Raw genomic sequence first — 16,468 nt, 5'->3', positions numbered from 1 at the left:
GCTGCTGCGCTCCCTGCTTATGCCGTTCATGATGGCTCGTGATGGGCAGGAAGGTGTGCTCTTCCTGCCTCAGGCTTTCCACGCAAGCATGCGAAAGAGCAAGGGGTCCCAGAACAGAACCATATCGCCAGATAAAACTGTCTAAGTTAATAAAGATTATTTTGACAAAGTGGTCCTGACTGAACTAAGATTATTTGTTTGGTCAACCTGGACCTTCTAGAAGCTGTTGATATTGACAGTATGGGTGGTATGTCTCCGTAACGGCTGAAATACACCAGGTGCATCTGTTTTGCCATCTCCGTTCCGTCACAGCAAATGGATCAACTAGATTTCCATTCAAGTCAATGTGTCAACTTACACTGAATCCATTCTGTTGCAGTCTGTCTGTGTGGCTGGTCTGTCATGTTGCAGGTAGTACAAAGCCATCCTATTTTTGACGGACTCAGAACTGTAATGCTCAAACTCAGCATGGGGAAGATTGAGCAGGACAGGAAGTTGTGACTTGAAACTACCTAAAAAACAAAAAAACAAAGACTTTCAAAATAAAACAGACCGTGTCGATCATGTTTAGCTTGACTACGATGATAAACGGACATAGCAAGAGGAGTCAGACCAGGAGTCAACAGGTTTGAGGTTTTGACTCCAGCTGACTGTCAGTCATACAGCTTGTTGGACTGAACACACAGTGGACAAACGCAGTCAAGACGCAATGAAACAAAGTTGGACTGCAGACGTATCTGGCATAACACATATCGTACAGTATTCCACAAAAGTCAGCCCAACTTCCTGGCTAATCCTGTTAGCTTATCAGTCTCATTTAGACACCCCCTTGCACTGTCTTTTTCCACTTCGTAGTTTCTGCATCCTTTGTCCCACTTAAATATCTAAATACTGCTGAGATCTCCAGCGGTTCGGTCAATATACCAGCCAACTTCAGAGCTATCGACTAAGCATAGCTGGGTTACAGAGTAACTGCATCAACAGCATTGTCAGAGTGCTCGCTAAAATTTGTGATTTCACTGTGAAAATCAGTCCACAGCTGTTTCCAAATGCATCCTCAAAGATAAAAACATCTCAAAGAGAATACCAGAGAAGAATCTGACACGTTTTGTTAAAACAGAGTAAAATACTTAAAGAAAGAACAGGAGCAACTGCAACAGGCTGCTTTCTCACTAATGTCTTTATTAATAATCTTCACAAACAACAAAAATATTTGAAGACACCAGAGCAGGTCGATAGTCTTTTAAGAATCACTTTGAGCGACCCAACTTTATCCACCTGTGAGAAAGCACTGAACAATATTTAGTCAGAGCTAAAGGGCAAACTTCCTCTAACAGGCAGAAATCTGGACGGCCATCTGCCACACATAGGTAGGAAGTTAACAGATGGTAGAAAAAATAACTACAGCTATCAGGGAGGGATGGTCCTGAAACTGATGATAAATATGAAGTCTTAAAAGTTTGATCTGTGTCACTGCCGCGAGAACCTCTGTTGTTGTTTCTACGACTGCAATCCCACAAAGGTAGAAGTTTCTTTGAACCTCCTGTTTCTAAACCACCCGAGCCAAATAGTCCACCGAGGATTACCCTCAATAAATCCAGCCCAGCAGGGGGGCCATTACAGAGGTCATATTTCTGCATAGTTCTGACACAGCCACCGTGAGTCTCTGCTCTGACTTCCCCGCTAACAATGACATTTTGCTGATTTGCACCCACAAAGCCCCTTCCCTCGCCGCGCAGGCATCCGGGAAAGTGCATTAATTAAAATCCTGCTGTGTAGCAGATATGCCTAATCCCAAACATAAAACAGAGAATGGTGAATTAAAGCGCAGAATGAGTTCAGTTCCACTCTGTGGGGTTTTTTGCCCACTCATCCTCCTATAGCGAGAGGAGTGAAGCCAGAAGGAAGAAGGGGAGGGGCTGATTTTTAATGTGTCTTTAATGAGCTGGATGAATATTATGCTTCCTGAACAGGAGCGGTGCGGCGAAGGGTCTGTGTTCTACCCTATATAGCTGCAAGATGTCTCCATTATTGCTCGTCATAAAACAGAAAATGCTGTGCCAAAAGACATTGTAGAGGTAAAGGAAGGTGTTATTCATCCATGTGTCACCTGCACTACTTGTTTTAGAAATCTTCTATGTCCATCAATAAATGCCTGTAATAACTCTGGGCGATGGTAATGTGCTCCAGCTCTGCTCAAGGACCAGCCTGGCATCCAGCATTAGTGCGCCACATTCTTGTTAATACCCCAAGATTAATGTCAAATCATCCACACTCCCCCACCAGTCTTGCACCAGTCCATCTCGCCTAAAGCTATATATTGAGGCATTAAACGCGGTTTGTCCTGGCATTGATTGACACTGAGAGATGGATCCAGTCCGCCTCCTAGCCCTCTTTCCTTCTGTTATTCTCTCCACCTCCTCTTTTCTCTCAGTCTGCCATATGTTTCACAGAGCCGGACAGATTTGGGCAATCAGACAGCCGCCATTGTATCGCTGTCGGTATGAATAGAATGCGTGGAGAGACACATTGCCATTATGTAGTGACGATACGTTGTTTCTTTTCTTTCCCGTCTCTTTCACAGTTAATGCTCCTCTCAGTTGTCTCTGTCTGGCTGGCTGGCTGGCTCTCCTCATGAGCTCTCGTTGCATGTCCTGCCTTGCCTGATTGGATGCCTAACACGCTGCTGTGCTTTGACAAAGAGGGTTGAAACCTGAGCAGAGTGTGCCAGGTCAGGTTGCAGTGGCATTTGGCATGTGGCTGCTCCAAAATGTTTCTGATGAGATCTTGAAGAGGATAAGAACCCAAGGGCTTAAAGAGGAGAGCTCAGGAGACTCTTACGTGCACCTCGTCTTTGTATTCTTGTGTTTTTGTCATCCCTGGAAAATATAATCCCTGAAAGACTTGAACAGATCAAGATAAGGTCTGAATGTGGCATGAATTCAGAGACAAGAAAGTATTACCTGCATGAATTCTCTTACAGATTTTTAGCTGAGTACCATCTTCAAGGAGTGACATCTGTTCTTTGAGTGTCCTTCAGTCTTTTTCAAAAGTTCAGCCTGTTGAAACTTGTAATTTTTTTTTCATCTTGGATCAAGGGTAGTGACCTTTTTGAAGTTCAACAACAACTTTTTTTTAATTCACCTTGCTATTTGGTTAGGGATGGGTTCCTTTCACATCTGAAACAAAACAGTACAGATACCTGGTACCTGGCAATTGGTACCAGTTCTCAACGGTACCAATTTTTGGCACTTTTTTGTGTGTATGTGGTAAAAGAATTAATTTGTTCAATAATGGGATACAAAAAATTTGATTTAACATTTTTAATCTTTAATATATAACCTTGCAATGCTGTGTTCATTTCCAGCATGAAAATCACCTACTCTTCCACTCCCTCACAGTCACAAGGAGGCATTTAGTACCTAAACATGGTAGCTTTTGGTTCTTCTTCTGGCTTACAAAACATTGACAAGAATGGCTCCTGCCTACCTGGGGTCCTTCATCCAGGTCTACCCTCCTTCTCACCCTCCACGCTTCTCACCCTCTCACGCCTGGTGCTCCCAGCCTAGCACGGCTCCAAATCTCTAGCCAGACTCTTCTCCCCTGTTGTGCCCAAATGGTGGAATGAATTACCTAACTCTTTACGATCTGCAGAGTCTCTTTCAAATTAAAGAGATGTCTGAAGACTCAGCTGTTCAGGGAACACTTAGGCCCTTAATCTGACCCTTTTCCTCTTTGTCCTCAGGGGTGGATTGAGTCAGAAGGTCTCAGACCCAGCTCTTAGTCAATTTTCAGCATTAATATCTGAATGTTGTTGAAGGTTGAAGTATACTGTTACAGCAATTAATTGTGGTTTGTTGGCTTGATTATCCTAAACTACTTTAGATTAAAAAAATAATAAAAAATCTTGCATTTCATGGCAGTACTTGCAGATTCAAATATATTGTAGCACTGTTGTCGCACTAACTAGGTTTTCCTTCTGTCTAAGTTCTTGCTTGTGTTGTACGTCGCTTTGGACAAAAGTGTCTGATTAATGAAAGTGTTGAACTTTAGAATCGGTTCCTGGTACTTTTGACAGAATTCGATCAATACATTAAAAATTACGTAATACGGTACCCATACCTATATTTGGGAGAGGGAAGACCTAATAAGTATACCGTAATAACTAATCTTGGTCTTTGTACGGGGAGTTCGATTTTTTGTGTTGTGAGTTCTCTCTTTGTTGTTTGTTAGTAGTGTTATTAACTTATGTACGCTGTTTTTTTTTCCACTAAATTGGGTGAAAAGTTGTGATGCCACCAAAAGATGATATGACTGATTTGTCAAAGTTTAAAAAATGAAGTATCATGGGTCTAAGAGGCAGAAATGTAATGTCCACATATGTGGACGCTGAGTCTTAAAATGTTTTTCATGCAAGTAGAAAAGGATCAGTCCAACATTATTTTCCAAACAGTTGCTAATTCCACTATAAAATCTTTCCAATAAATGACAACACCACTATTGTAGCATCAGTTTTCTGTTTTGTACTGTGGGTAAATTTAGTAATAACTCGTTTCGATTCATTGCACAAAGGTTCATGACCCTCTCAGCCAACAATGCTGGCACAGCCACAGTTTCCCTCTGCATGTTTCAGGGATTTAAAAAGGAATTCCTCGCACGTTCGTTGTGGCAATTTAAGTCTCCCAGCATGCCGCATGACTTTGGATGACATTCTGCTCCAGCCCACTCACCTCGCCGTGGTGGCGTGGCCCCTGTCAGAGCAGAGTGATGCTATAGTCAGCAGCTTATTCTGGCTTCCTCCAGCAGCATGTTGGTCATAGTGTGTTCCAGCCATGGTGTGTTAGTGTGTGTGTATGTGTGTGTGTGTGTGTGTCATGCTCGACAGACTGCCACTCTGTGTGACTAGCCTTCCTTTTGCCACCTCAGACTCAGTGCCATTTCACGCAAGGACACAATTCCCTGATCCATTCTCTTTCAATATGTTGTTTTCACAATGTGGTCTCGTCACAGTGGGTTGTTTCGCGGCACAGAGACAACTACAGCTCTATCTTTGAAGTCTCCTGAAGTTTGAATCGACTCTCCCTGGAACAAGGACTGTCCATCTTTCCACTTGATGTAAATGAGCTTCTACATATTGGTACAACACTTCTCAGGGATTATCTGAAATCAATGCGAGTGCTGAAATGTGTAACCAGAAGTATTGAATTTCAAAGGGCAGTTTTCATTGAATGGAGGAGGGTTCCACTGGGGCAGCAGAGCACTGACCTCTGATAAATTGTCTTTGATGAAGCATACAATCCAGATTATAGACACTGGAAGTCTGAAGCTGGCATGTTTTGCTGTTTTTGTGCAACAGAGCGTAAATAAACAACAGGTATTGCATTTGCTTATGTATGTAAAACAGCACATACAGCATACAAAAAAAGACCCAGTCTGCACATTTTTACCTGCTTCAGATGAGATTCCATGCAGAGGCAAAGGAAGTGCACCACTTTCCTCGTGCTTTCCTGCTGCACTGTGCCAATCCGAGGAAGCTGAGAGAGCGTGCTCCTGCGGTTTTCACACCGGAACGGCTTCCCTGTCTGAATCACACCTTCTGCTAGCTGTTAGCCCCATGGAGAGTGGGAGATAGTCACTTTGGGCACATTACTTTTCATTGACAGATTCAGAGCAGAACTGCCTCATGCACATGGGAGTTGAGTTTACGTCTGTGTCTGCTGCTTTTAATATCACATCTCCAACTCTGCAACCTGGAGAAACAACACTTCTGATCTTAAAAGGTCTAAATTGCCTTAAAGACATCATCTTGAATTTGTGTTGGAGAAATCATACCATAGGGGCGTTTTTACTGCTGAAGCCACTGTCTTTATCTGCTGCAGTTTTCCCTCAGAGCCACAAGGGGGATACATTTTATGGCCAGGGTGGTCGCTTTATGGAGGAGAGGGTTTTTCTCAGTATGATCTGTGATGACAAATGTTTTTTTTTCCTGACACACGCACAGACAACTTCAAAACACACATGAAGAAACATTCACAACACACATTTTGCAAGGGGGTGAGGAAGTGTGCTCTGTGAGTCAAAGCATCACTAACTCTCCCTGGAGAAACTGTCATTACCATACGAGCAGCTCCAACCAGGCGTGTGTATGTCTACATGAGTGTGTGTGAAAAAGAAAGAGAAGGTGAGATGCCAATGTTTCTATCCATGCAAACACTTGTGTGAACACACTTATGTATGTGTGCCTTTAATGTGTGGACCCAGTGTGCGTCTCACCTTCCCTTCACTCTGACACAGAATGAAGTCTGTCTGGCAGGGAGTGTCTATTGTGTGGTGCTAATGTGATAGCAGAGATTAGCATTGTAATCCATTTAGCATAGAGCAGCTAATCCACTTTATTACTGTTGAAAAGGAATCAGATAATATTGGCTAGCACCAGCGTTGCTGCTTTAATGATTTTAGGATGATGAAAAAATCACTTAAAGATACATTAATAATCACTCTTTCAGACAATGAAAGTAGGATTAGGCATTTCATAATGAAAGATGATTATTTCAGAATTAGCGTGTTATGAAGAGTGTTGAAATAATGGAAGTGCTTTTTGAAGTGTTTGTAGTGATGAAATTGACACGCTTTTTTTGTAACTGTTTTTTTTCTTTTCATTTATTTTATTCAAACAGGTAAAAAAAACAGAAAGCAAAAAAAAAAACAATTAAAGAGACACCTCTAATAACAGATCATTTTACCTCGTTCGAAAGGGTGGGGGATGAAGTTGAAAAATCCTACTACTTTTTTTGCACATTTATAGTCTAAACTGTCAGAGCATGTGTCAGAAAACAAGACAGAAGAAAAGAAAGTGCATCACAATGAAACAAAAAACACAAACAATAAAACAAAAAAAATTTTAAAACAAAAACTCAAAAAAGCTGAAAAATAAAAAGAGCAAAAAACACAACAATAAAACAAAAAGATAAAACAAAAATCACAAATAAAACAAGCAAAAGTCACAAACAATAAAAGAAAAAACACAATAATAAAACAAATAACCCAAACAATAAAAGCAAAAAACCCAAACAATAAAAGAAAAAACACAATAATAAAATGAAAACTCAAATAAAAAGGTAAAAAAAATAAATTAAAAAACGCAAAAAAAACAAATTAATAAAACAAAAGACAACAACAAGTAAACCAAAGACACGAACAAGTAAACAAAAAAACACAAAAACTAAAACAAAAACACAAACAATAAAACAAAAAACAAACAAACAAAAACAACAACAATAAACACAAGTAAATATCAACTGGATTTTGATCATAAGCAGCAGCTGTTGTTAAAAAAATAAAATAAAATACAGGCAAAAAATAATGATTGTAAGATCCTCACATTTAATGTTTGGGTGAATTTTATCGTAGAAATATATCCTCTGCTCTTTTTCTTTTTAATTTGTCTGTTACCTGTCCCTGGCGTGTTTCTTCCAGTCCCAGTCTATCCCACTAGCCAGTGTCACATGCTTGCAGACATGCTCTGCCCTCCCTCGTGGCTCATTTGTTTTGTGACTGGTCACATTCAGGGATAATATACAGGAACTTCCTCCTGAAGCCCCTCTGCTCCCCGGTGGCTGTGGATCTGTCCCAACTCAATAAACCTCCAGCCCATCTGCCCTTTACTTTGCTCATCACTTGGCTCCACACATGCATCCTCCCATACATGCACACCTCAAATTAACCTCCTGATCAGGCAGATTAGATAACCTCCACCTGCTGAATCTGGCCCTGGCTGGCGTGGAACTTTCTTTCTTTCTTCCTGCCTCGGCCTCTTCTCTCCACTCCCGTTTGCCTTCTGTTCCTTTCTCTGCAACTGACCCCAGTACGTACAATGGATCCCAGTGAAAGTGTGTGAGGCTTTGATACACAAACCTCAAGGTCCTTTGAGATCAAGATCACCACACAAGCCAAGCAGGAGGCAGAGCGAGGGAGGAAGAATGGCAGCGAAACAAAGAGGAGCAGGGTGAAATCAGGGTGAAAGATGGCGGCTGTTTGGAGAAATGTCATGTTGTGAAACTGGATATGATTGGAAACAGCAGGAGCAGGGCAGCACATTGATGTTGCCTTGTGTACTAAGGTTTCTCTCTTTATGTACAGGAGTTTATTGTCTCAGCAAAGACAAAGAAAAGTTCCACTGGGCTGTTGATTGGTTTCTGTTACAAAGACGTGTATACGTTTCCAGCTGGCAGCCTGTGAGACAACCCGGACCCTTTAACAAGCTCCAAAATGTAGAGACATGAAAAAGTTTTTAAAGGTTTTTAAGTGTATAAGGTGATACTAGTGGTAGCTGCAGCCATTAAAACCAATCACTTCATTCACCAATACACTCTTCAGTTGTAGATTAGATTTCATTAGAAGGCTGCAGAACTCTTTACCCCTGCATCTATACGGTTTTTTTTTTAGAGATTCAATAAAATAAATGAGTGCTTATATTTTAATGGGGGTTTGCTCTTTACAAGTTTGGCAACATGACAGCTCTGAAAAAGTGAAGCCAAAATATTAAGAGCTCTTTCTGCGAGCTTATAGCGGGAAAGGTCAGTGGTTCCCAAAGTGGGGGTAGCAGATGACAAAGCCAGGGTAACCACGGTGCTATAGATTTAATTCAGCAATATGTGAAAATAGATACTCTACTTTTTTTCCCCATCAGGTAAATTAAGTATTTTTTGCCTTTTTCTGCTTTTCTTTTTTTCTTGTGAAGCAAAGTAGGGAGACACTGAAAGAGAAAAAAAAATACGAGCAGAGGAGTCGATGAACTTTCTGTATCTGTAAGTGTCTGCCTCAGATGCACCCTGTATTGTTGTCACCTATGTGTAGGCAGGACATCGGAATACAAACAGCAGAAATAGCTTTTATTAAAGGGCTCAGTTTACCTGCTAAGAGCAGTCTAGGCTCTCTGACCCCAGAGAGACTTTAGCCCGAGGCGTGGCTGCAGAAAGAAACCTATAATGATATGCTGACAGAGCGTGTTGTCATCAGCGTATTATAATTAATCATACAGTGACTCACCTGTCTGCTCCACCATCTGCTTCCTGTCCAATTATCCCCCGTTTCGCGTACAAAGCACTGCAGAGAGTCATCACAACTTTAACAAGACTTGCTTCACACTTGTCTGCAAGCCCACACAGGCCTGTGTGTGTGTGTGTGTGTGTGTGTGTGTGTGTGAGAGAGTGTGTGTAGTCAAGTGCTGAAAGTTGCTTGGGTAGGGATATGTCAGAGCTGCCTGTTACTGCGGAATTACAGCCAGAGGACCAGATTTAGAAAGGATCATTTAGAACACACAGCCTGTACCTCTGTGTGTGAGTGACGATGTAAGCAGATGTTCGGGCATAACCCAGAACACTTCCATCACACCACCAGGTGTGTGTGGGGCCAATTTTATGCACTTTCTGCTGAGTAAACACACCTAGGGGCCCGCAGACCACACCTCTCGCCCAGATGCCTAATTACTCTAATCACTTCTGAACGACTGAGAGTGTGATCGAGAGAGATGAGCTCCTTCAGGTTGAGCACAGAAAGCCTGATGCATGGGAAAATCTTAGGATGGCACGCTGTGCTTCGGCTGTTGGGGCTAAAATGATGTTCAAAGTACCTTTTGTAACACCTTTTGTGTGCGTTTGGTTGCCCTTCTCATCACTTTTTCTGTTACCAAGTCCAAGTTCATGGGGGTTAGCGTCTCTTTTTCCTGTTTTGCTTTTTTTAACTTTATTTAATTATTCCGTACTGGCTTCAAAACCCTCTACTCTTAAGATAGCATTATTAAAAATTGTTTCTTATGGAAGAGGATTTGGGCTGCTGAAGGAAAAAAAAAGGCCTTTTTTTTTTTCTTTTACTATTTTTCGTACTATTTTTTTTAGAACAAAGTCAGAATTTGGACTTTTTTTCACAGAACAAATAGATTTGTTAAAGAATTGGACATATTTTTTTAGAATTGATTTTGATTTTAATCTAAGAATTCTGAGAAAAAACTCAGAAGTCAAGCATTCGGGTCAGAAATCTGTATTTTTTTCTCAGAATTTGAAGATGAAAGTCTAAATTTTGAGTTGTTTTTTTTTAATAGTAATGAAAAAAGATTGATGTTTTTTTTGTTTGTTTTTTTCCCAGTGGCCCTCATTCTCTTTCAAAGTTTCTGATAGTTGAAAACTAAACAAGCTAACATCAGATCACTTCTTAACGCTGTTGTTGGTTGTCTTAGTACCTTGATAGATAAAAAATGAGGAAGCAAAGAGTTAATAGTAATAATGATAATAATAAAAGTAATAATAAAAATTATTATTATTATTATTATTATTATTATTATTGTTATTATTATTATTATTAATGACATACTACTCTTTTCAAAGTGCTACAAGAAAAGTAAGAAAAGGGTTTTTTTTGTTTGTTTGTTTGTTTTTTTTAAACACACCATCGTAAGTTAAAAGCCTCTTTAACACGGATTGTTTTCAAGTGTTTCATAAAGTTGCAAGAAATATGTTTTATATATATTGAGTGTGCTAATTCTGATGTTGTTTCTGTGTTTTTTTCCAGATCCGGGTTGATGGCTCCTCCCGGGCGCTGCAGTATGAAACAGTGCAGGCGGTGGAGAACGGACCCATCCTCAGAGACATGGCCTTCTCTTCTGACCACCACTACCTCTATGTCATGTCTGAAACACAGGTAAGCTCCACAGACAGACATAAACATACACATCAGAAGCCCTCCCCCTGCTGACTGGATATCAGAACCACTAGCATTTATCATTTTGTTATGTCAGAGGGAAGGATAACCTTTGGTGCAGCACAGAGGTTTTCATTACAGGCTGGCTGGAGGAGAGAAAGGGATTAGATGGACTGTTGGATGCTCTGACCATGTTCTTTCTACAGAAACACACTGTGAGCGCAGAGCTGGAGTGAATAAATGTGTTGAATTACAGGCAGAAAGGAGAGTGGTTTCAGTTCACTCATGTGTGTGTGTGTGTGTGTGTGTGTGTGTGTGTGTGTGTGTGTGTGTGTGTGTGTGTGTGTGTGTGTGTGTGTGCATCCAGATTTACACACACACTATCTCTCATAGTAGCTTTGATGACATGGAATGTGGGGCGAAATAGCAGCACTCTGAGTAATGGACACAGACACAGAGAGACTGTGAACACCTCTATCAGAGGCAGAATGGCAAGTGGGCAACACACATGCTGTGCACACACACACACTCATGACTCACTGTCTTGTATAGGTGCTTTCTTTTTATCTCACACACAAATCGACACAGCTACGAGAATGAAACGTGTGAATGCAGCAGCAGTTAAAAAGGGCTCGAATCAGGCCACCAGTTGAATGAGCTGTGGCAAATTCACTCTTCTCTGTTCATTTAGAGCCGTTTATTGTTTGTTATTAATATGCCTGTTGGTAAAAAGCTCTGAAGTCGGGATAATATGCATATCATTCCCTCTCTCCCGCCTCTTTATCTCCTGCCACCCGTAATCACAGAAGGCCACTGCTGTTTTGTTGGCAGCGATAGCCTAGTTACCCCTGTATATTGTCTGCAGCTTCCACAGGATTATAGACCTCTCTGGCACCATGAAAGTGTCAGTATTTGCTAATGTGCAGTGCAATTTGTTTGTGTGAGTGTGTGTGTGTGTTAATGCGAGCAGATTTGAAGTGCCAGGATTATCCTGATAACACTTTAAATATCACACATGCAGCGAGATGAAGGTGCCCTTTCAAATGCAGCTCTCATTGACTCTCCTGAGGTCTGAGTCAGTCCATCTGCACAGGGAGAAGAATAGAATAGAATAGAATAGAATAGAATAGAATAGAATTGAATAGAATTGAATAGAACTTTATTGTAATTGTAACAAGTACAACGAAATTGAAGTTACAACAGCAATCAAGAAAACAAAGGTAAAGTGTATAGAAAGCGCAAAAAGGTCCATAAGAAAATAGATGCTGACAGCTTGTCCATCATTGTCCAGTTCAGCCAGTCTCCACCTCCACAGGGTCCAGGACTGAGCTTCTTCAGCAGTCTGTTCAGTCTCTGTCTCCTGGATCCTGTCTGCTCACAGCAGGTGAAGCTCTTCCAATGTGGTGTTGGTGTCTGATGTTAGCTCCGTTAGCCATGTCTGTGAATAGCATGATGCTACCCTGCCCTCTGGTTTTCCCTCTGTTGCTGGGTTAGCACAGCTAGCTCGTCCAGCTTACTGGAGATAGATCTTACGTTCCCAATAACGATGGATGGAAGGACAGGTCCATGTCATCACTTCTTAGCTCACACCTGAGAACCAGCACGTTGTCCTCACCTCCTTCTCCTCACCTAAAGGGGAAACATCCAGCCTTGCACCAGTTAGCATTGACATGCTACAGGCTGCAAACAGCTGAGTTCACATGTAAACAATGCAGCCATGGTTACATGTCGGATCTCCAGACAAACACAGGAGAAAAAGTAGTAAAAATATCGCTGAAGCCACAAAAAGTTTAGTGTCCATGACCAACAAATGAGCCATACAAAGTAATGATTCACTCCAAATACAAAGATTACGAAAAAGAGACGAAAAAATTACAAGAAACGAACAAAGAAGTGAGAGCTGCTGCAAAAGGCAGCCATAGCCAATAGGGTGGCGTCTAGCAACCTAGAAAGGAAGGAGGGGCGCACGCAAGTTTCCAGAGATGAGGACTTTTGGGATGCTGTTTCAACATCCTGGCCGATTACATGTGATTTCTCTTTTCCAACAGCCAGAAATACCAGTTTCTCTTTCTGTCTGTTTTAATAAGTGATTATAGAGCATGTAATGGGGCTCCTTGTTCTGTCCCTGAACATATTACAAACAAACAAACAAATTATAACAGATACCTAATTTCCATTTTTTCCCATGACGTTGGATTCCTTTATGTCCCACGATTATCTCATAACATCGTGGTACAAATTTAGCATTTTTTAATTAGCATTCCAATTAGCTTATATTGACAGTGCATTTTGTTAGCTAATAGCGGTCCCATGTGTGTGTCTGTATATGTGTGTGTGTTTTAGGCTTTGGTAGTAATTAGTCTATTAGCCTAGTTAGAAGCCTGACCCTCACTAAATGTTCGGGAAGAACATCTGGGAGTTAACACACACACACACACACACACACACACACACACACACACACACACACACACACACACACACACACACACACACACACACACACACACACGGAGCAATTAGTGAACACAACACACAAACACACACTTATTCCCTGCTGAAGGGTGTGTAGAACACAATAAGACTGAATACATAAAACACAATTTGGCGTCTTTCCACCCAATCCATTTAAACCCATTTTTGTTTGTATGTGTATTCTGATATTTCAACATGTCCTCACTAATTCGAGGAACAATAGAATCATTTTTTGAGTTTTAAAAGACTTTATCCTTCCTCGATTCAGACATGTTTAAGAAAGCAGAAAAAAATGCTGCTTTATCACACCAAGTGCTTTCCTGCTTTATCAACACAACACCGTCTCCAAGTGTCTACAATCATCAGCTGATGAGCACAAATTGATTCACCTCAATCAGAGAGAAAATGTATCAACAATACCTTTAGCATCAGAGATAAAGCACATTTTCATTCTGTATTCCAAAGAGTAGAAAACCCTGTTCAAGAAGCCTGAAACAGTCGATAGCAGAGGACCACTTGCTGTTTCTGGGGCCAGGGACCTGGGCTCTCAGAGTGGATGTGATAAATGGAACCAGTGAGAAATACAGAAAGAGGAAACATGATAGAATGAGAGAGGAGGAGGAGGGGGCATGCAACAGGAGACTGAGAAGAGAGCTGGTCGATACAGCTCCTTCTCTCGCTGTGCTGAGACTGGTGATGACGAGCATGTAGAAAATGGTTAAAAATAAGGTCCTAACTTCCATACAAATCCTAAAGTTAAGACTGAAAGTGATGAAAGTATGCCTTGACGCACACTGATCCAAATATGAACTAACTGAGTTCACAAATAAGCTGAGTTAGGGCCTGTGTCCATCAACAGCTTTACAAAGTTGCTCCTTACACTTCTGCTTCCCTTGGTAGTCATCGAACGATTTCTCTAAATGTTTCACATTTCTTTCATTGACAAAAGATTTACCTGGATTAATAAGAGTGGTAAGGAATTGTGTCCTGGCTTGGTACCTGTACATTAGGCTTTCAGGAACACACGTTTGGTGAGTAACTTTTCTGCGGTTGTTGTTGACAAAGTTGATATCAGAGATCCCGCCTCTTCAGAAGCAAAAGCCAAAAGTGCGGGAGAGTTTTAAAAGTCAAAGTAGGTGAGGCAGCTTGATGTGCTCTACATATAAAAGCAACACATCAGCTGATTGTACATTTGAAACACTATCACATTCACAGCAGACCGTCATCAGCCCAGCGGCAGCAACTCCCCGACGATAGTACCAGCCGTCAGCAGGCCAGCAGCACTCCACCGGCCAGTTAGGGTCTGGAATAGCCCGGCTTTTCAAGAAAAGTCCAGAATTCCCGATGGCCAGCCCACCCCTGATCACATTCATTACAAAAGATTTAAAATTTCAAATATATAAGTAAACAATTTACAGAAAAATAAAATTAAAAAGAAAACTAGAACAGAATACAACAAAAAATATGAGTGCAGCAGAATTCCTCTGAGAGCAGTGGCAAAAAGACACCTGGACCCCCCTAAAAACACAACTTTACCTTTGAATATAGGTGTGGAAATACACTATAATTTTAGGTTAACCCTGTTAAGACTAACCCATCAAAAAAAAAAAAAATGCCAGAAAGTTCTTTTTTTGAAACTGAGATGTTTATCAACCCCTTTAACAAAATCCACCAAAAAATATTGCTATACCAATTTGTTAATGATATATTTTTGTATCACATTTCATAAATTGGGCAGTTTTGGTAACTTTTTAAGAAGAAATTTTAGGAAACATGCATTCTTTCGATGCAGAAAATACTGATTTCAAAATATGAATGACAATTGAAATGTTGTTGTTACTGCAACTTTTTGAAATGTATCCATGATTTTATTGGAAAAAGTATGAGGATGACTTCATGAGAGCAGTTACTTTGAAAAGAGCCAAAACATAACTTCAGCGGCCTGTAGTGGTGTGATAATCTTTAGATAGTAGAAAACGTGTATTAAAAAGTTATAAAGGAAACTATACATCATGTTGATAAGATAGAGGTCTTTGAAACTCATGTTTCAAATATGATCTGTTTTGCAAGAAATGGTTCAAAACAAAACTTTTCTTTGTTGAGCCTTCAGATGCTTTCAGCCTACGCTTGGTAGATTTAACAGATTAAGTAGAGAAAATAATTAAATTCACCATAATACTGTTCACAGTAGGAAACTCTGCTCAGACTTTGCCGTCTGCGCTGGTTTCTGTTAAAGATGAAGTGGATTAATGCAGAGCACAAGGACCATCCTTGTATTAAATTACAAACATAGTTGGACGAGCCAGGGCAGAAGCTCTGTAATCATTCCCTGTTATTACCAAACGCAAACCTTGTTCTCAGTGCAATCATTACTTTATTAGAAAGTGTTTTACAGAAAATTAACATGATTACATCGCCTTTGTAATGACTCCGAGCTCAATAAACAAATATTTTTGGCCTTGCTGAATTAACATTGATATTACAAATTAAAGAATTATAAATTAGTCTGCTTGTATGATTATTGAGAGCGGCCTTTAAGGGTTGGAGCCTCAGCAATCCCCCATAATCAGGCATAAATAAATGACAACATGGTGGCTCCACTGGAACACCTTAACAGAGCTCTGCAGCTGGAGGGAGGGGCGTCCTGCTGGGAACCACACTTTACCCTGCTTGTCTGTGTCACATTATACACTCATTAGAGGAGGAAGCTAGCCAAGCTCTGACACACATACCCATGCAGTATCTTTCACTGCAAAAAAAAAACACCACAATCATTGTACTTTTCTCATCCTACGTTTAATTTCACCTCCTTACAATCTCTTTTTGTGCTCTTTTTTCTCCCATCCACCCTGTGCCTGTGTCCTCTTTGTTAGGTTTGTTTTTCTTTCAGGATTATAGATTTTTGCTCCTCCAACCTTCTATTCATTTCTAAAGGGATTTGTAAAGGGAATGAGGATTCAGCCTTTTGTGTGCCTTGCTCTTCTCTCTTCATCTCCTTTCTCTCCATCTTTATTCCATTTCTAACCCTCGCTCACACTACCCATTGTCATTTTTACTCCTCGCCATCCTCCAATCTTCTGTTCCTCCATTTTTTCCCACCATTCTTTGGTGCTGGAGTAATCTGTCATCCATACCCTCTCATTAATCCAGTGATTGGCTGTCCTTTAATTGGATCTTTCTCACACATACTCTCACGACGAACCCCCCACACACAGAAGTCATCTTGTTAGTGGGTTAAATAGATGTTCTGCTATGAGGAGAGGAGTCTGATTATAGAATGGCTTGTGATTATGCATGT

At 40.8% G+C, this 16,468-nt stretch overlaps 1 protein-coding gene across 3 annotated transcripts in view; it reads left to right on the top strand.

Annotated features, from left to right (window-relative positions):
• The window catches only part of plxna4 (plexin A4), a 328,944-nt gene that overhangs the window by 186,188 nt on the left and 126,288 nt on the right, over positions 1-16,468 (top strand). For all 3 annotated transcript variants that reach the window (XM_074697775.1, XM_074697774.1, XM_074697776.1), the window contains exon 4: positions 10,567-10,695. In XM_074697775.1, the coding sequence (XP_074553876.1) occupies positions 10,567-10,695 (129 nt within the window). The remainder of the gene's footprint in view (positions 1-10,566; positions 10,696-16,468) is intronic.

The sequence above is a fragment of the Halichoeres trimaculatus genome, unplaced genomic scaffold, assembly GCF_033239565.1.
Source record: "Halichoeres trimaculatus isolate MK-OKI-2021-1 unplaced genomic scaffold, fHalTri1.1 fHalTri1_scaffold_21, whole genome shotgun sequence".
Lineage (NCBI taxonomy): Eukaryota > Metazoa > Chordata > Actinopteri > Labriformes > Labridae > Halichoeres > Halichoeres trimaculatus.
The sequence above is the reverse complement of the archived record's forward strand: the minus strand, read 5'-3'. Positions and strand labels throughout refer to the sequence as shown.